At 40.4% G+C, this 20,994-nt stretch overlaps 1 protein-coding gene across 1 annotated transcript in view; it reads right to left on the bottom strand.

Annotated features, from left to right (window-relative positions):
* Window positions 1–7,805: 7,805 nt before the first annotated feature.
* LOC146621503 (septin-2) overlaps window positions 7,806–20,994 on the bottom strand; it is a 28,655-nt gene continuing 15,466 nt past the window's right edge. Inside the window, exons 9-13 of the mRNA XM_085367437.1 lie at window positions 12,164–12,265; window positions 11,825–11,970; window positions 11,585–11,668; window positions 11,437–11,494; window positions 7,806–9,005 (exon numbers count right to left, since the gene is read on the bottom strand). Of these exons, the coding sequence (XP_085223563.1) occupies window positions 8,940–9,005; window positions 11,437–11,494; window positions 11,585–11,668; window positions 11,825–11,970; window positions 12,164–12,265 (456 nt within the window). The 3' untranslated portion in view covers window positions 7,806–8,939. The remainder of the gene's footprint in view (window positions 9,006–11,436; window positions 11,495–11,584; window positions 11,669–11,824; window positions 11,971–12,163; window positions 12,266–20,994) is intronic.

Below are 20,994 nucleotides of genomic sequence, written 5' to 3'. Positions count from 1 at the left end.
AACAATACTCAGGTACACAGCAAAATCTCCAGTGTTAAATTAACACTGGAGAGTGTCTATATGGGTCCACACCTCTGAGTGTTAAATACAACACTGTTGAGCGTTAAATTAACACTTCTGACAGTGTTATATGTTTAAAAGTAACCTAGTCAGTTTTGAAGATTAACAAAGACTAACACTGAGCAGTGCTGATTTTCTAACACTGGAAAATAACTCAAAATGTTAGAAATATTCCAGTGTTAGAAAATCAGCACTGCTCAGTGTTAGTCTTTGTTAATCTTCAAAACTGACTAGGTTACTTTTAAACATATAACACTGTCAAAAGTGTTAATTTAACACTCAACAGTGTTGTATTTAACACTCAGAGGTGTGGACCCATATAGACACTCTCCAGTGTTAATTTAACACTGGAGATTTTGCTGTGTAGGCTGTGGTGATAAATCTAAAAATAATGATCAGTTATTACTTAGGAGCCCAAAGTGTGCCAAGACAATATATCCAGCTCCATTACAACATGGTCACCAGCGTGCACTTGGTTTTAACGACAATTTCTGACCGCACCATTCGAAATTCACAGCAAAAATCAAGAACAGGCAATATCCCAATCTTCTGTTGTCCAGTTTTGGTGAGCCTGCATGAATCACAGGCCTGCGAGATGCTCTTCTGTATGCCTTGGTGGTGGCAAGTGGTTGTTTGAGTTACTACTTCCTCCGTATTGACCTCAACAAGGCGTTTTCACCAAGCGAACTGCTGCTTATGCCATCTTTTATATACAGTCTATGGCCATGAGCTACAGCTAGCTTATGAGACAAACTGTAGAAAACATTTAAATTGGCACTGTCTAAAATTAACCTCAGCAGCTCTAAACTGATGCATGTGCACTGTTACATAACGTGTTTAAGCTGTGTTATGCGCTTAACTACTTATTAGCTGGGAACAGTTATTTTCTGAGCTGTTTGTAATTTGTCTGAGGCAATACAAAGTTTGGCACCTAACACAAGTAAAACCAGTATAATCGTTTCTATACTTGGCATGCGAAATATTTTAGTGAGCGTTAGCGGTCTGGGTTGGTTTCGGTGGCAGTTAAGTTCAGTCAAGGTCACGTTATTTATACCTGCAGGTAAGTTTGCTTTGCAGAAAAATGATAGCGCTTGCCATCCCTTCATAAAACACACACACACACACACACACACACACACACACACACACACACACACACACACACACACACCTATTTAAACCTGACAGACAAGGCTCTGTGACAGAGGTCTGACTGAACCGTGCCACTAAACAAAAAGATAAAACAGACTTAATAAAAGAGATAAGACTCGTCACACCACTAAACCAATCATCAATGACTGGATCGTGGCTAGTTTCACCCTCTTTCAGTAAGCTGACAATAACAGAGTCATCTGTGTATTTAATGATGGCCCTGTTTTCATATCTGCTCAGACACATGTTTGTATAGAGTATGAATAATCAGGGTTATAAGACACACTGGGTCAGACAGAGCCCCATTTATTCTCACTCTTTGTGACCTATCAGTTAAAAAATCTAAAATCCAGTTCACCAGGTTTTCCACCATGTTCAATTTCTTCCATAATCATTTTCTGGGGATTTTTCCAAAGACTTTCATCACGACTGAGATGAGGGCAAAAGGTCTGAAGTCGTTTAGAACTTTTGGACGACTAGATTTCGGGACAGGAACCAGGACAGCTTCTTTTCAAAGAGAGGGCACAGGTTGTATTTGCAACGATTCATTAAAAATAACCTGAAATATAGGTCTGAGTTCTTTAGCACAACATTTAATTAGGCGGCCACTAATATTATCAGGACCCTGGCTTTTGTTCACATTAACTGTATGAAAGGCCTTTTGGTCATCGCTGAGTTCAACGATAAAGTGCTGAGTGTCTTTCAGTTTCTGTTTCAGTTCCAAAATATCCTTGCAAAAATCAGAAGAACTAAAGCATGCAACATATTCAAGGAGTTTGCAAAATCTCTGTTTGAATTAAAATCGTCTAAAACGGTCTGGCTGCTGCTCTGGGGATTTTGAAGCCCCGCTATGGTTTTCACACATGTCCAGGCAGACCCCAATTTTTTTGCAGCAAATTTGCTTTCAAAAAAGTTTTTGTAACTCTGTTTTGCTTTCAGGATCTCGATTTTCAGGCCTTTGGTAACTGACGGAAAATCAATCACCAAAGTCTGAAAAGCCGACTTTCAGACTTTCAGTCAGCCACCAAAGACCTGAAAGTCTGCTTGTGGTGCACAGATCTCCTGCTGGCTGGTGCTCTGTTTAATGACTACTTTTCTAAAATTCATCCTGGATCCCTTTTTATGACAAATGACTGATAAAATCTGGAAAGTTTGGGGCACAAAGTTTGTTTCTTTTACCTCTGAAGCTGGTGTGTAAGAAAAAGTTTGAGAATCGCTGCACTAGCCTTTGACCAAGTGACTGTTTCCCTACATGTCAAATGGTTTCTTTTAGGGGAAAATGTTGTGCCCATATGATTAATGGAAGCTCGAGGCTTCATGCATCAGCTGCTCCCTCCTTTTCTTATCTGTTGAAGAGCTGCAGGAGGCTTAAATTTCCACGTTTAAGTCGACCCCCCTCTCTGAGCTGCCTGCTCCTGCTCTGCAGCTGGTCCTCAGTGGGAGCAGCGAGGGTCCCATCTGTGGCAGCGAGAGGGTGTATGTTTAGAGACAGAGAGAGCAGGTGAGAGAATTAAGTGAGATTGTACCTGAAGTGAAGTGACACTCATGCAGACACATCTGACTTAACATCTGTTCACTGCTCACATCTCCTGCCCGCCTATATATAGGCAACAGATAAGGCAGTAGAGCAAGGCTTAAGGAAATTCTGTAAATTTACGAGTTAATATCTTTATTGTAGGGGCAGCATGGTGGTGGGCACTGTTGCCTCACAGCAAGAAAGTCTTGAGTCAGGCTGGAGTCTTTCTGTGTGGAGTTTGCATGTCCTCCCCATGTTCGCGTGGGTTCTCTCCGGGTACTCCGGCTTCCTCCCACATTCCAAAGAAATGCAGTTAGTGAGGATAGGTTAATTGGTAACCCTAAATTGCCCATAGGCGTAAATGTGAATGCAAATGGTTGTCTGTCTCTATGTGCTAGCCCTGCGGCAGACTGGCGGCCTGTCCAGGGTGTACCCTGCCTCTCGCCCTAAAACAGTAGGGATAGGCTCCAGCCCCCCACAAACCTGACAAGGATAAGTGGAAAAGAAAGGATGGATGGATGTTTATTGCACTACTTGATGCTGCCGTTACAGTGAAATAAAATGTATTGATTGAACATTCTTGGTGATAAACAGCCGACAAACGGACTGATTGATTTTCTAATCTGTGCTCTAGTGGCTGCAATTCCAGCTGCACAGCAGATTACCCCTTAACAGGCTACAACACACAAAATCTCTGTGTGCAAACTCATCCTGCACAATCAGGAGTTGAGTAATCAAACTTGGCAAACAGGAACATTTTTGGCCCTTGAAGATTCTTATTTACGTCAGGTATCATGACTTCATCATGCTGCCCTGAGCAACCAGATACAAGTGGGCTAAAATTACTTTTTTGTAGCATATATGCACTTACAACATGTTATAAAAGCATGAAACTAGTCTACTTTTACGATAAAAACATGCATTTTATATCCACAAAACTTTCGTTATGTATGATAGATCATCATCATTATCATCGTGTTGCCTAGCAACCACCCAACACCAAATCACAGACCATACAGAATACAGCAGCAGTGGCATGTACCGCCCTCTTATTCTCCCCTGCTGCTCCTGAGCCACAGTTACTAAGGGGCTCATCATGACAGCATGTCTTCACTGATTAACAGCAAACTTCCAGGAACAGAAGCAAAACAGGACAAGCAATCATCAAAACATCAAAATCAGTCTAATGAACAGAACAATGAACAGCTACTAGTGAGGGTCATGGTGAGACCGATTTACTAGCTGATGTTATTGTAGAAACACTTTAGATATCCAAAAGCACATTTTTGAGCTCAAATCAGTGATACATCATCTGTGTGTCACTCCAGCAGGGTGACATCATGCAGCCGAGTGCTGGTCAAACTGGGATTTTTTTCGTCCACTCCTTCATATTGGAGCAGTCATGAAAACTGAGTTTTTGTCTCCACACTATCACAGCCAAGGAAGTGAGCGTTCAGGGTAACGTTAATGAGGGGAACGTGGAAAGAGAAACACGAGAGTCGGATGGGAGTTTTCTAAAAACATTGATTTTAAGATTGATTGTCAGTTACGGCTGTTTCTGCAGTTATGATCTCAGCATTAAGTCAGTCATACTGAGAAGGATTACTGTGCTTTCCAGCTCTCCCTCCTCTTCCTCCTCCTTCGCAGCATAAATGGTCCAGAATAGGAGATATTTTTCTCATCAGGGTCAAAGTCAGCACAGAGTGTGGGAGTGGAGAGTGAAGTGACAGCCAAAAGCAGAACTCACAAGGTGTAAAAACACTGTAGTAATGAATATTTTTATCAAGAGGCTTTTTTTTTTTTTTTTACTGTTTATGCACGTAACGTAAACCATCCTCATCCAGGTTTTCCTCATAGTCTGTGCTGGATCTGCAGTACCAATACCATGTGACCACCATGAATTTAACGACTGAACTGGATCCAATTGGGAATTTTTGGAAGAAAGCCACTCCAACCTGTTCAGCATTTTTCTACAGCACTGAGGAGGGTGGAGTATACAGGGGGTAGAGGTAAAAATGAAGATAGAAACCACCTCTGTTTTTGGTTTCAGGTGGTGGAACGTAAACAAGCACGTTTACACAAATTCTATACTTCAGACAATATGCAGATATACTTTAAGAAGTATTTTTTTGCCATCCTTGGGAGAATGGCATGTTCTGTTTTGTTTGAATACTCTCCAATTTGCTGTGATCATGCAGACAAGTCATCATAATTATTACTCCACAAGCATACCAATTGCACTGGAAAGTAGTTTAATGTGAATAAATATAGGTTCATGCTCTCATCTAGAGAGTGAAGTCTTTGACATATGGGTTACTTAAACTGATTTTACATTTGTTACAGGAATTGGCACTGAAATGCGGTGAGACGGCATCAAAACGCTCTACAAAAGCAGAGAGATGACAGATAAACACAACCCTCTGAGAGTTATTGCTGTGCATACCTGTACCCTTAAATATAAGACCTCACTGATTCTTCCAAATCCGGGTCAAAGTACACATAAAAACAAAAATAAAACTAATAGTCTTACTTGAGCATAAATTTTCATTTGTTTCAGGGGGAACTCAGTAATAAGATAAACCCGATCTGCTTTACTGTCACCCGTATGATGTTATATTGCTCGGTTTTATTGAAACTACTAATTCAAGTTGCTGTTCTGAGTGAGGTGTTTCAGCTTTGACTAGAAATCTAAACAGTAACACGTTTCATTACAGTAAATCAATTCAATAACAGGGACGGAGCCACATAACCAGTAACAAGAGCCTATTAAGGGGCTCTGAGCACAGACCGCACATACAGACATAACTGGACTTAGGTAACAATTTTTTAAGGACATCTTTTTTCCTCTGACTGTTGTACCCACAGAAACACGTTCTAACAGTTTAAATTGTAATCATTTTATACTTCAAGTCGTTTTTCCAGTTACAAATTAAAACATATAAGAGTTCCCCTGATGAAACTATGACACTCATGCCCGAAAGACCGAATGATAATAATAAAAAAAAAAAATTCCACAAATGTTCATTTCTTGCAATGGGATACTTGAATTTTGTATAAGAAATAAATTAGTCTTTTTGCTGCATGTGGTTCCTGCTTTACTCACACACACATGTGTAACCACGCAGTTACTCCTGTACTGTCACCTTACGCTATCTTCAAAGAGGAAGAAGAGGAGGAGGGTCATCAGAGAGCCGGCCTCCCCTGCAGGCTCATGTGGCAGCTGTTTTTAGCTGAACAATGGTCAGTAAAGGTTTACTAAAGGCAGTCAGCAGCGGCGACTGTATCCACGAGTCCTGCTGACGCAACGCTGACAATTAGGTCAGCCCATCGGCCGATTCAGTGACCGAAAAACCAGAATAAATGTGGAGGCAGCAGAGAGTCGTGGAGGAGGGGATGAGGAGGAAGGATGCTGCCTTTTGGGTACCATCACGTTGGCTGCTCGCCTCTTGTCGCGCTGGCCTGCTCTACATATGCGTCTAAAAATTACTCTACCCACCCCTCTCCGCCTGTCAGTGTGGTGATCAGCTCAGCCTGTGATGGCACGGCTACCCTCAGAGCATCGTGCGATTATTAATCTGACGCGCACATGAGAAAAAAAAGCGAAAACATGGGATCTGAGAAGCAAATACTAGTGATGCTGCTGGAGCAGAGCTCTCCCTGTGCCAAAGCTATTGCATCGTAAAAAATCCTCAACCGCAACAAATATCACAAATGAATACAATAAATGATGATTCCTACCTCCGTGCTGTCCTCTGTTAGCCATCATAGGATTGGATGAGAGGGGGTTGCAGGTGCAGGGATGCAGAGCGACGCCCAGAGAGACGGAAACATGGAGACATCACTGCACTGATCACATTTAAACTCAATCCGACGAATAAAAGCGAGAAAGCACGCTCACCTGTCTTTACCGGGATCCGGCTTTTGTATCTAATATTGGACGTCATGTTCACCGTTCTCCTCCCGAATTTCACCGAAGCGACGGCTCACAGACAGCGGACCCTCGCCTCCAAACCCCCGGACAGACAGGAGGGGGGCGGGCCGAGCTGACACGACACATGAAAACCACTCCTTCCTCCTCCTCCTCACAGACTCAGCCAAACAGCAGGAGGATGCTATGAGTGTCAAATCCTCAGTAACATCCGTTATTAAGTAAACCTCACTTCTCTCTGAGCATTAAAGCTATTTTACTTACGCTTGAAATCACTGGACCCAACACGTGAACACATATTTACCTGATGAACCTACAAAAGTTTGCCTTGTTTTTAGTGTCTTCAATGAAACATTCATATTTTTTGTAACCTTTGTACCTTTTATTTACGTTTTATTTATTCAACTTGAAAGTCCTCAGTCTGACCTAAGGTTTTACTATTTATAACTATCTGCTCCCCTTGTGGTTACGTCTTTGCGGTATGTGCAGATTACACTTTTACATTAAAAAAAAAAATCATTATAGAAAGAAATAAAATTGATAAATTCACAAAGCTTAATAGGATTTACTTTTCATGCTGCTGGACTTTGTGCCAGCAACTTCATAATGAACAAAAAATAATAATAATCAAAGAAACGTCTGGAACGACTACCTCTTTGAAATTTCTTCCTATGCCTGTTCTCACGGCGAAATGGTTGCCCCACAGTAACAAGGTCCCTAGTTTGAACTTCCTGTTTGTCTCAGACCTACGTGGGCTTTCTCTAGCTTGTTGGGTTAATTGGTGGTTTCAAGCTGAATGTGTGTATGTGAGAGTCTGTTGCTGTCTCTCTGTTATCCCTCCTTTGTGACCCTGGGTGACAGGTGACCCAATCCAGGGTGTACTGCTCCTCTCACCATGTTACAGCTAAAATTAGCTCCTGCTCCCTAAATAAACTTAATGTGAATAAGTGGACAAGAAAATGGATGTTATGAGAGTTTCCTGTGCAAGACAGATGTCACATTTTTTTCTACATGTTACATAGGAAACCAAACTGAAAACACAGACAGTCACACGTTTTAGAAACAGTAACAGTGCCAAGTCATGTCGATCATGAGTCTCAAAGGTACCCCCTGCCCCCAAATGAGCAAATGTCAACTTTTGTTCTCTTAACAAATTTTATTTGAGACAGGAAATACAAAACATGTCGACATCTACAAAGTCTTAACTGACACATTAATAAGAAATAATGGCAAATGAGTGAAAGCACGATTAAACGGCAGTGCTGGGGAAATGTTAAGGTCTGCTGTTCACAGTGGGCTGGAGGGAGTTTACACACAGCTCAGTTACATATTTAAACTGAAATGAGTGAATACAGTAAGTTGAAAAGCTGCACATGCAGTGTACAAGCTGACCGTTTTATACATGAAATGATGTCTCTGAGACAAACATGGGAACATTGTAACTTACAGTACTGATTGATTAGTTTTCAGTCTGAAGTTATAGTTTGGCACATTAAAACCAGGTATTACAGATACATTTAAAAAAACAAAAAAATCCTGAAATTCTGAAGCCTGGAGGGTTTGCATTAGTTTTAGCTGTTGGTTAAACAATAAAGTTTCTAGTCTAACACATTTAGGAAAACCAGATTTGGTTTACCGCATGTATCTATCTCTGTGGTAATTATAATTATTGCGTTATCAGGCTGAAGCAAACAGGCACTAATGGTTATTCAGAGGTGAAGGTGATGGGTGAGTGATGAGTAACCAACAGAAAAAACGAGAAGCAAACTATTTGTACCTTTAAGTGAATGAGTTCAAACCCAATAGCAGAATAAATGGAAAATAATGCATTGTAAAGTTTTGACCTGTGAGGTGAAACTCACAGTTTGTATATTATGTAAACACGTGTGTGACGGTAAAACCGCTCGGTACCGCTGTCACTGTCAACGCTGAGGATAACAACTAAGAAGGCTAAATAGCAGATAAATGATAATCACCCAGTATTCAAACATCGTCGTCATAACTTGTTTCTTTTTTTACCCACTCCCACAAGGAGACTAGTTTGAATGTGGAGTCTTGAAGAGACAGAGCTGCCAAACAGCCGATGGATGGAAGAATGGAGGGAAGAAGAAGAAGAGGTGGTGGTGGTGTGCACATAGATGATGTGGTTCTGGAAAATGGCTCCTGGTGGGCCTGCAGAGTGGCAGGGCTGGACAACTAAGTGTATGCATGTGTGTGTATGCTTTATGTATATGTGTGTGCTGGTGGCTTGGGTCACAGTGCTTCCCTTCACCTCCGACCCTTTTAGTCGTCCGACTTCATCTTCATCTGTGCCTGCATCTGTGCGATCATCTCCTGCATGCGTCTCAGCTACAGAAAGAGAAAGAAGATGAAAATAAAACCCCATTGAAGTTTTTTTTCAAGCAGTGACCACTTTCACATCAGTAAGTTTCATTTAGTTTGGTCAGATTTAGGCAACCAAACTATCGATATAAACTTATCAGAAGGTCGTGGTCTGGGGTTAAAATACACACATATATCTGCTGATTCAGTCAGCCTTTCTTAGAATATCAGCTTGTGGCGAAATGTAATGTGTGACTTCAAGACCTAATGTCTGCTTCAAAGAGTACTTCTCCTATTTCACACACACCCAGAAAATATTCACATATTAACAGAAAAGAAAAAGTAAGCCTTTTTTCTCTTTAATAATAAAATATTTTAATTGTTTTAAGCTTAAGAAATTGGAGGACTTTCTCATCTGACAACAGTATAATTCACTCAGTATTTAACTAGGCTAAAGCAGCCAAATAACTGCCATCTGAAACAGCTTACAGAATAACATTTTGTTTACACAAGAAAAAAAAAAGTGTTTGTTTAGTCACCATTTAGTCAAATAGAGAGTATTTATATCAGCTATAATGTCAAAAAGCTTAAAAATAAATAAAGCATAAAATCAATGCAAACTAATAAATGAATAATTGCTACATGGTAGACGTTAAAGAGTAAAAAGCACTAAAACAAAGGCAGTACTTAAAACTAACAGTGAGGATGCACTACAGAAGGATCACAGGTGTTCTTATTAAACAGCAGCTCTCCTGTTAATATCTCTCGCCCTCTTGTGGCAGAGCACAGAACTTCAAGCAGTTCAAGCCAGATTATTTTTTCTCAGTAGGTGAAATATGGTTGTTTCCACAGAACTAAGAGACTGAAAAGTCTGCTACTGTATAGTATTATGTTGTCTAAAACAAGGGAAGATGGCATCTTGCTGCAACTGAATTACCTACTTAGAAAGTCTAGTTTAAGCCTCCTGTGGGCTGTTAACTCTACTCCAGCTCTGACTGTAAGGAAAACAAACCCTAAAGTGTCAGAAAATGTATATTTAACCCTAACTGTAAGAATGTATTGAGCTATTTGCTGAATTTGCCTGAAAATTTAAGAAAAACAAATTTGACATTACTGCACATTGAACTGACATTCATACGGTGCATTATCCGATCATTGAATGTGACACAACTCGGAACTCCTAATCAGTTCTCAGTACACAACTACTTCCAAGAACCTCTCATGTAAATAACAATTACTTATTCATTTACTCTGGGACCTTTTAGGAATCTAGGGAGTATCACAGGTCATTGTGATATTTCCTCCCAGCAAAACCTCTCACGACATCTAAACAAATCAGCCAAACAAACGATCCCTCTGGCTTTGTGGCTTCGGTTCCTAACGTTACTGAGGTTGTTCCCACCATAAAAAACACCCAGGCAGGAAGTGATGGCATATCCTGCTTGGAGACATTGTTTACAAACAGCTCTGATTGCACCCCACCTGCTCACTATGGTGCCCTGCTGCAGTAACAGAAAAAGGCCAATCAAAGGCAATCAGGAAACAGGTTATGACCTGATGACATGCAGGCTCAGCGGCCCATAAGGTTAACAATGCATATCGAGTGAAAATAAGAATGTTTTTGCGTTCCAACATACAACCAGACAGAAAAACAGGCTGCTTTCCTGGTTTGCATTTGCAGCTTCTAAAACTGTGGTCATGACCTTTGAAAGCACGTTATGTTACAGTGCTGCAGGCTCAGTGTGATTCTGCATTTATACCTGACTATACACCGAGTGCCAGAGTTGACCTACTTGAGTCATCAAATCCTCGTGTGCTGTCTGAACACCATGTCAGCCATTTTTCACCCTGAAATATTCTACTGAACTGTTTTCAAGATGAAACGATCAACTGAGCCTTTCTACATTTACAGATTTATGGCTCACAGACATCATGATTTCACTGGGAAATCAAGCTACTTTATGCTTTTTATTTATGCTTTTCATCTGTGTAGTTCTGTTACTTTAACAAAAAAAGAAAAAAGAACAATGATAGAAATCCTTTTTTTTAACCTGGAAACACACACGTGAAAATATGTTATGAGTGCTGAATTGAAAGCCTGGAACATTGATTTAGTTTGGACAAATGTGAAGCACCGTAAACAGCCTTAGCCTTTAATGTATGAATAAAGTTTCATTTACTTACAAAGGTTTACAGGTCACATTATTTCTCTTTAAAACTGAACAGGTTTCTATGTAGTTTGCAAAGAAAATGAAAATTTGTATATATACTTGTAATGATGTAAGACTGAAATGTAAGTATTCGCTAAACTATGCACGAGTCTGTGCCTTAAATGAGTAAAGTGAAAAAGCGCCACAGGCTAGTATTTTTTTAATTCGATTTCAGACTGCTGAGGTCTGTGTGTACGGCTATTCACTTTTATTGCTCAAATACACAAATCTGCTCCGTGTGTTTTTACCTCTGCCTCCTTCTGTAGCAGGATCTGGTCCTTATCCAACACCTCCTCATCCACAGCTCTGCAGGACAAATGAAGTGATTAATATTATACTCCTTGAATGAAACAGGAATAACTAACGTGTGCTTTGCTATATCAAACAGGATCCCACCTGCCCGCTCTCTTCAGCCTCTCTGAGCGGAAGTTCTCATAATGCAGATCCTGAGTTACCTCTTGGAGGTCTTGCATGTGGGTCCTGCAACAGACAGACACCAATCACATCTTCAAACACTAGAAGGCAGCAGAGCTCAGATTTTAACTTCATCTCTGGCAGCAACAAGCTTAACAGGGCAAAAGTTCTGGTTAGATTTTATAAGACTTTACTTTTCAAATTATAACCAAAGATACTCACACAAGCATGGTGCGCAACTTCAGGAAGTCATTGTGCTCAGGATTCTCCACCTCTACTACACCCCAGGGGTACAGACGACCACGGATCTTCTTCCCCTTCACTTCGATAAGCTGGTTGGAGCCAATGACAGCAAAGGGAATGCTTGCCTGGGAAAGGAAGTCAAATGTTAGTGGACACCCAAAGGCAGAGGAAAGAATATGTGGAAAATAAAGGTATCAGCGAGGAGCAGTTCCAGTGAAGGGAAGCAAAGATGAATGGGAAGAGAATGCTGAACCAGCAGAGGGAAATGGCGGACCTCCTATGGGAAAAGATGGCATTAGCTGAGTGCCCCTCTCTCACCTTCAGGACTCTAGTCTGCTCCTTGAACTCCTCGTCCTCGTCAGAGTCGGCATCAGGTAGCTGATAAATTTTTATCCCTTGTTCTGCAATCTCATCCAGGATCTGAGAAGTGGAAACAAGAGAAACTGAAAGAAGAGGCCATGCTGTGGCGTCACTGTGATCCTGAACTCTCCCACTGTGATGGGAATCTCAACTTGAGCCCAACAAATGTGCCACTGCAAATACTACAAGACGGGTCAGCTTGACCTTTACCAACAGGGTACTGCAGCAGTCCAGAAAGCCAGATGTCTCATTTGAACAGTAAAATGTTCACATTGTTGCTACCTATGAGGACCATTTCATTTTTATTAAAACCTCTAATCATATATCCTAACTAAAACAAAATAAACTAAAACAACATCGATACAGCTGATAACTGCAGCAGACCATTCCAGCTCGGCATATAGGTACTGTTCATCCAAACACATTTTCTCTGGAAAGACCAATGCCAACTTTTTTTCAGGCTGTCTGTCAGCAGGATTATGGAAAAAGGAAAGAGAAAAATATTTCAATCTTTATGCGGATGCTCTTTTTAGAACGAGCTGACAGATTATCTGCTCTTAAAGCACCTCTCCAGTCCTGGAGAGTCTCCAAATGGTGCACTGGTTCACAGTACATTCACTGTAAACTGTGAATTATATGTAGAAAATAACAGCCGCTGTCCCATAAACAGAAAGTAAGGAAACTCTACTGAGTAATAGGAGGGTGTGAGTGAGCACCTGTTGTTGCAGCAGCACATTTAATTAAAGACCCCTGTGGAGGAGAAGGAGTTGAAACAGAAAGGTTAGACAGGTGAAAAAAAAATAGCCTGTGTGCGCCTCAAACTTCCAAAGAGTCCGAAACAAAGATCTCGCCCTCCTTTATTTCTTCTCTGACCGGTGAAGAAACAAGCTGAAACAAAGGAGCTTTCTTCTCTGCTACCGCTGGGACAGATGTCAGTATTTATTATTGTAAACATCAAAGCTGCATTTTGCTTTTGTGTTCCCGAGAGGAGAATTTTGAAAACGACAATGCAATCTTGTGTAATGGTGCCAAAAAACGTCAAGCGCTGTTTTCCTGACTTTTTGGGGACTTTCAAGTACTATAGTGTATAATAGGATGGTGGTGAGTCAGCCACCAGCCTGGGAAGTGAGTGCAGCTTTTCCTACGGAGTGCAGCTCCTGTTTAAGTCCTTGTTATGGCTGTTGCTTGTTTTCTCAGTGAGCTCTGCACGCAGTGTATGTGAGATAGTGTGTGCACGGCGGAGAGTCGGGTATTGTTGTGGGCCAGATCTAAAAACAAACAGGCTTTGCAGGACCGAGAGGAGACTGTGACACCAGGCTAGAGCCTCAGTTTCTCCCTCACGTACTCAAACACCAGATTTACAGGGACGTTCTACACGGAGGCTCGATAAACATCACTCTGGTGAGGTAGCACAGACAGAATTTTGGGAAACTATGCACCCAACGGGAAAATAAACATGTGTGACACAATGACACGAAAAAAAAAAATGAAACAAACAAATCCTGTAAAACAAGTAGATTAGATTAGACACAAATGCAGATGTGATATGTGATAAAACAGAAAGAAATCCAACAAAAAAGTGAACTGAAGAACTGATAAAAACAGAATAACAGTTTTTTACAAATGCAAAGTACAATTAAATATCTACAAACCTGCATCAGTCATTGCGCAAACACAAGTCTGTTGTCTGCCATCATCTGTTTCCAGACCTTGTTAATCCTAAATGGCTGTTTACCTGAATTATTCTGTTCTGTAACATGTGCTTAGCACAGGCTGAGACCTATAATCAAGACCGCTAATGGATCATGAGATTTCAAAACCACCACTCGCTCCAAATACCTGTTGTCTCCTGCCGATTTACTGTACACAATGTAGGCCTTAATCCCCAACGCTACACCAGCCTCTCCTTCTCGTAATTGAGTGTTTTAGTTGGCACAGGGATATTGGCAGTGGGAACCGAGTTAACTTTATGACCATCATGTCAGGCCATAATACGCCACACACTCCCACCCCACTGTTATGATTGGCTTTAGTGGTTTGTTCGAAGCTGTCGGAGCAGCATACAAACAATTCAACTCCAGACTCTGCCTGAGCATTAATTAGAAAAGGAAGCCAACAATTTATCGGTTTACATCACAGAATATGAAGTGATGTTTGTAGAAAGACTCCATCATGCTGGGCAGCTCTGAGTCCAGTGTGAGGGTATGATATGAAATGGTACTGTTAGGTTTGAAGATTAGAAATAGGGCAAACGGCAGGCGAGTCATGCCAGACGTGTATTTACAGAGAAAAGCTGGTATCACTCAGTTCTTGAAATAGGAGTATGAAATATACTGTAACAATTATGTACAGCCCAAATATAGCATACCCGCAGGTCTATACATAGATATAATTACACAGGGTGTAGTGGTGGGAGATGTGACTAAGCACTTTTTCAACTGCAAAGTAGGTTGAGCCAACACCTCCAATCATAAAGAAACAAGATGCAAACCCATCATTAGAGGGATTCCACATTCATCTCTTAACCTGCCGAGGGAAAAATATTTTCAGGATTTGTTCATTCTCATAAGCTAAGCAAAAAAAGAATATGAATGACTCAAACACCTGCCAAGCTATGAACAAACATCACTGGAAGGAAACAAACACCAGCCAAAGAAAAGAACACAGAAACAAAAAAAGGGGATTGTGGTGATCACTGTAGTACTGGCATTCAACAGGTGACTGCATGCACAAGCAAACACTTCCAACTATTAAAGGCTTTTTTCGTGTGATTGCTGAGGATAGAGCTGAGTCTCTTGGTTTGGTCTGATTTGTATCCAATAAAGTCAAACTGTGGCATGGAACAATACTTGGAAGGAGAAACATGGCGCAAAGTACTCTTGGGAACTCAACAATGCAGACATAGAAGAATAACATTACAGAAAGCCAAAAAGGATTTAAAAAAAAACTGCATTTCAATTCCAATCAACCGTGACCAACTAAGAATCGTAAGACTAAAGATCAGACCAAGAGCACTTTCAATAAGGTTTATGTAACCTTAAAGATGCATGCCAGCTTCTTCAAGGAAGCTATGGGAATAAAACAATGCATCCCTGCCAGTAGAAGCAGGACATCCGAGTAGCTTTCAAACCTTCTTTCATACCAGAAACTCCTTAAACCTTATGATGCACTATTCCAATTTCTTCATTAGAGACTGAGAGAAACCGAACAGATTTGTTAAGACTGACCCACATGGAGGGTCGCTGCTTGTTATGAGATTAAAGGACAGGGGTCCCTTTTTTCCAAGGCTGAAGACATTATTAAAGGAAAATCCACAGTGTGCCTCTTGTAAGACTCCAGTAGGTCCAACTGTGTGTAAACTACTGCTTGCTCTACACCTTATAAAGCCATGCACTTACTTTAATGTTTAATTTTTACTTTTCTGAAGGCAAGAGCTAATATAGGAGTACTGTAAAGGTTTTCAAAGGTCAACTGGAACTAAAACTGGCATTGGTATTTACAGTGGGGCAAAAAAGTATTTAGTCAGCCACCGATTGTGCAAGTTCCCCCACCTAAAATGATGACAGAGGTCAGTAATTTGCACCAGAGGTACACTTCAACCGTGAGAGACAGAATGTGAAAAATAAAATCCATGAATCCACATGGTAGGATTTGTAAAGAATTTATTCGTAAATTAGGGTGGAAAATAAGTATTTGGTCAATAACAAAAATACAACCCAATACTTTGTAACATAACCTTTGTTGGCAATAACAGAGGTCAAACGTTTACTATAGGTCTTTACCAGGTTTGCACACACAGTAGCTGGTATTTTGGCCCATTCTTCCATGCAGATCTTCTCGAGAGCAGTGATGTTTTGGGGCTGTCGCCGAGCAACACGGACTTTCAACTCCCGCCACAGATTTTCTATGGGGTTGAGGTCTGGAGACTGGCTAGGCCACTCCAGGTGTGTTTTGGATCATTGTCATGTTGGAAGACCCAGCCTCGTTTCATCTTCAAAGTTCTCACTGATGGAAGGAGGTTTTGGCTCAAAATCTCACGATACATGGCCCCATTCATTCCGTCCTTAACACGGATCAGTCGTCCTGTCCCCTTGGCAGAAAAACAGCCCCATAGCATGATGTTTCCACCCCCATGCTTCACAGTAGGTATGGTGTTCTTGGGATGCAACTCAGTATTCTTCTTCCTCCAAACACGACGAATTGAGTTTATACCAAAAAGTTCTACTTTGGTTTCATCTGCCCACATGACATTCTCCCAATCCTCTGCTGTATCATCCATGTGCTCTCTGGCAAACTTCAGACGGGCCTGGACATGCACTGGCTTCAGCAGCGGAACACGTCTGGCACTGCAGGATTTGATTCCCTGCCGTTGTAGTGTGTTACTGATGGTGACCTTTGTTACTTTGGTCCCAGCTCTCTGCAGGTCATTCACCAGGTCCCCCCGTGTGGTTCTGGGATCTTTGCTCACCGTTCTCATGATCATTTTGACCCCACGGGATGAGATCTTGCGTGGAGCCCCAGATCGAGGGAGATTATCAGTGGTCTTGTATGTCTTCCATTTTCTGATGATTGCTCCCACAGTTGATTTTTTCACACCAAGCTGCTTGCCTATTGTAGATTCACTCTTCCCAGTCTGGTGCAGGTCTACAATACTTTTCCTGGTGTCCTTCGAAAGCTCTTTGGTCTTGGCCATGGCGGAGTTTGGAGTCTGACTGTTTGAGGCTGTGGACAGGTGTCTTTTATACAGATGATGAGTTCAAACAGGTGCCATTCATACAAGTAACGAGTGGGGGACAGAAAAGCTTCTTACAGAAGACGTTACAGGTCTGTGAGAGCCAGAGATTTTCCTTGTTTGAGGTGACCAAATACTTATTTTCCACCCTAATTTACGAATAAATTCTTTACAAATCCTACCATGTGGATTCATGGATTTTTTTTTCACATTCTGTCTCTCACAGTTGAAGTGTACCTCTGGTGCAAATTACTGACCTCTGTCATCATTTTAAGTGGGGGAACTTGCACAATCGGTGGCTGACTAAATACTTTTTTGTCCCACTGTAGCGGTTCATTTTAATAGTAAAGAAATGTTAGAACCAAGGTGAAAATTGTCAATGCATTGTTATTTGGCAACCAACTTTTATTTCACCATCTTTGTATACTGGTGCCACTATACAAATTTGCTTAACACGTTACAACCTTATATAAGAGATGCTTGAAGCAAAGACTTTAAAATATATTTTTTTAATTAAAAAAATAAAAAGGGCATTTAATGCAAATGTAATCAGTAAATGCGTTAAAAGATGAGCTATAGCTGGAGTTTCACACTGGATAAACAAATATTATGGTCAAAAACACATTTTCTGTTAATGTGTTTCAAGTCACAGTAAATCTCATGAAAAATAGAGTATTGATGGGTCTGATGATGGATTCCTACTTTCTGCGTGACAAAAAAGAAGAAATATGAGCAAGCAGCAATATAGCCTTACAAAAAAATAAAAGGGACAGTACTGTTAAACAACACCATGATAAAAATGGTCAAAAAGCTGTCTAGAAAGGTATGACCCCTTAAGACTTTTCCAAACTCATAACAAGACTTCTAATTCTCTCTCACAAAATCAAAGCACGTAGCTTTTAATAAAATATGTCAACAAATATTGACACTTGCTAGAGAGTACTGAACTCGTATCTTTGTAAATAACATTCCAGAAAACACATTTCACATACCTTCACATATAAACCTACTATTTAGCTTCCAAATACAACCTCAAGACACATGAGACCGAACACTTTTGTCTTGCAAGGAAACGCCTTTCAGCTAACCGGCTCTCTCCTGCCTGCAGGGAGTCTGAGGGGGTGAAGGAGCCCCAACAATACCTGATCTGAGGGGGTCGGAGGGGGATTTAGATCTCATACCAGCCATCTAACCCAACACACACACACACACACACACACACGCACACACACACAGCTAAGTGCTAACATACTGTGTTCAACTGGTATAATCTGGCATTAGTAGCAGGAACAGAGCTTGTATGTTACGTGCATGGAGCCTTGTAGCTCAAGGAGGTCAGTGATTCACCAAAGTAAAAGAACAACAACAAGGCAGGTTAAAAAAAGCCATTGTGACCAGACAATCTACAGACTAAATCCCCCAGAAAGTTCCCTTAAAAGTACAAAACTAATTGTGACACACAGCAGCACCAGTAGAACACCACAACACACAGAAACACTATCTAGAAATATTTTGTTGGTCCAGATTTGAATGTTTTTAAAGTGAGGTACTGATGTAAAGTACAAAGGAAGTCCTACAATCATAGTACCACGAAGGTATCGTATGAGTAATAATGAACAAACAAACACACAGCCACCCACACTCCTATTGTCTGGGCTAAGCATTAGTACAGTTAAGACCACCCACCTTTCCTTTGATCAAAGAGCATACACAGAGATACAATTGAGCCATTCACGTAATCTTGTATTTATGTGAGATTTAAAAGAGGACAGCCACAAACCAAGTTTTGTGACTTTATTTGCTAATCAAAAGGGACTCAACAGCTTCAAGTGACTCATCAGCAGTAAGCCAAAGTCCAGAAATGATCTTTTCAGATTTGTAATGCTACAGTTGACCCACACTTTCTTCACTTAAAAGCAATTAATAGTGTGTAACAGAGTTGTGTGTTCCATGAGACAAAAGGCCTATTTATTATTTTAAAATCTTTGGAGATGGGGAACGTTCCCTGGCACAATGACCAAAGGAGGGCATAAAAATAAATATATCACCCTGTTTGAAACACTGGAAGGAAAAGGATCAAGCACAAGCTGATCAGGGCTTGACACAAGGAACTTGCAATCACCCCCATAATCTCACTGATAAGGTACCAGTCTAAGCCTGCACCAGTGTTGGTTACTTGAAAAAAGTACCGTAAGCAGTAACTAATTACTGATTAGTAATCAGTAAGTAATTACTGATTACTTCCCCCAAAAAGTAATCCTGTGACTTTACTTTTGAAAATAATTAGTAATTAGTTACTTTAAAAAAAAAGATTTACAACCTGAATAGGTAATAAAGCAATAGATCTTTCAGCCCAATTCTACTTTTTCTGCATAATTCATCATATAAAATGTAATCAAATGAAAAAGTCTCTTTTTGAAACTTGTTTTATTAGTTTTAATCTTTTAACTTTATGCATCAAGCAAACATTAAATTATATGCAGCATTTTGCAGCACCAGAAATTTGTTTCTGTGCTTACACTCACTCTTTCAAATAGATGCAAGTAAAACACAGCAGAAAATAAATAAAATCAAAGACTCAGTGGTCCTGTTGCTCTATTTTTACCTGTATAGCAGGAGTGGGGCAGGCGGAGGTTTGCCCTGGTGCAGGTGTGTCGTAGCGGTCAGTGGAAGGATCTGGGAGTTTCACATTCCCGTGGCAGCGTACTGTTGGTGCTTGCTCGGAAGTTTAGGGGTTTTTTTTCGCTGTAAAAATAAGTTTTCTTCCCACGCAGTGAACAGCGAATGCTAATGTTTTTGTCACTTTTTACGGAATCTAACTCAAAGTAAGGTCAGTACTTCCACGCCTTAAACACTGCACGGTCATATGCGCTCCCACACTCGATATATTATCCTTTGTTGATCTGCACACAGCTGTTGCCACGAATGTCGCACTGGCTTACGTCATTGTCATGAGACACTCTCGCAAAAAAAAAAAAAAATCAAAAAAAAAAAATCACCGTTTTAGTAACGCAGTAACGCAGCGTGCTTACGGGAAAGTAACAGTAATCAAATGACCTTTTTTGCAATAGTAATCCCTTACTTTACTCGTTACTTGAAAAAAGTAATTGGATTACAGTAAGGCCCATCTCTGGCCTGCACAATAAGAATTTAAACTGAAGCTCATCAGGAAACTCCCACAAACTACATATCATTAATCATGTGCGTATAATTACCTCAAAAATATGAGGTAATATCCTAGAGTAACATATCTGACTACTAATCATGCATTGATTTTGCCATTTAACTAAACTTGGTTCAAATTATTAAAATTAGAGAGAAAGTTTAACGCAAAAAAAAAAAAAAAAAAAAAAAAAAAAAAAAAGGAGGTGAACAAGTTAGGTATGATCACTATTTATGAAACACTATTTATGCATTTTTGTATTGAATTTATTCAATAATTCATTTTTTTAATGTATTATTTTCTTTTACCTTTATTTTGGTGATATTTAGTTTTACACATTTTGCAAAAATAATCGGTGTAAAAAGCTGCAGTTTCAGCCTTTTCAGTAAACTATGTGGATTCTTTCAGTTTAGGTAAATTTTTTGTTCTCAATGTTTATTTAATCGGGTTTCTGTGTCTGGTTTCTGTCACTTAAAAAAAAAAAAAATTAATAGTGATGCAAATAAAAACAGTCATTATTATTACCGACTGTGTCGACACTGGTAACGTGCACCAGTGGAGAGCTTATTCACAAAGTAGGAGTATGGCGGAGGAGTTGGGGACATGGTAGTAAGTAACAAAATGCTGTGCGAACAAGGGCAAACAGAAAGATAAGGAGAAGAAAGAAGAGGAGACGAGGAAGACTTGAAAAAGAGGCTGCGGTATTGTTTGCGGTCTACAGGCTTGCGCGAGAACAGCAGAGGGGCTGGGTTCTCTGGCCTTCACTGACCTGTGACTTTAGTCTTTACACAAAAGGAAAGAAAGCTCACACAGTCGCAATCAGCTTAATACAACTTTCTTACGCCTTTGCCTATAGCAAAGGCATCCTTATCCACTCTTTTACCTTTTAGTGCA

Source organism: Diplotaxodon limnothrissa, linkage group LG12 (genome assembly GCF_057381915.1).
Source record: "Diplotaxodon limnothrissa isolate DT_005_m linkage group LG12, D_limnothrissa_male_GT1.1, whole genome shotgun sequence".
In the NCBI taxonomy this organism is placed as follows: domain Eukaryota; kingdom Metazoa; phylum Chordata; class Actinopteri; order Cichliformes; family Cichlidae; genus Diplotaxodon; species Diplotaxodon limnothrissa.
This window is presented reverse-complemented; position numbering and strand designations above follow the sequence as displayed.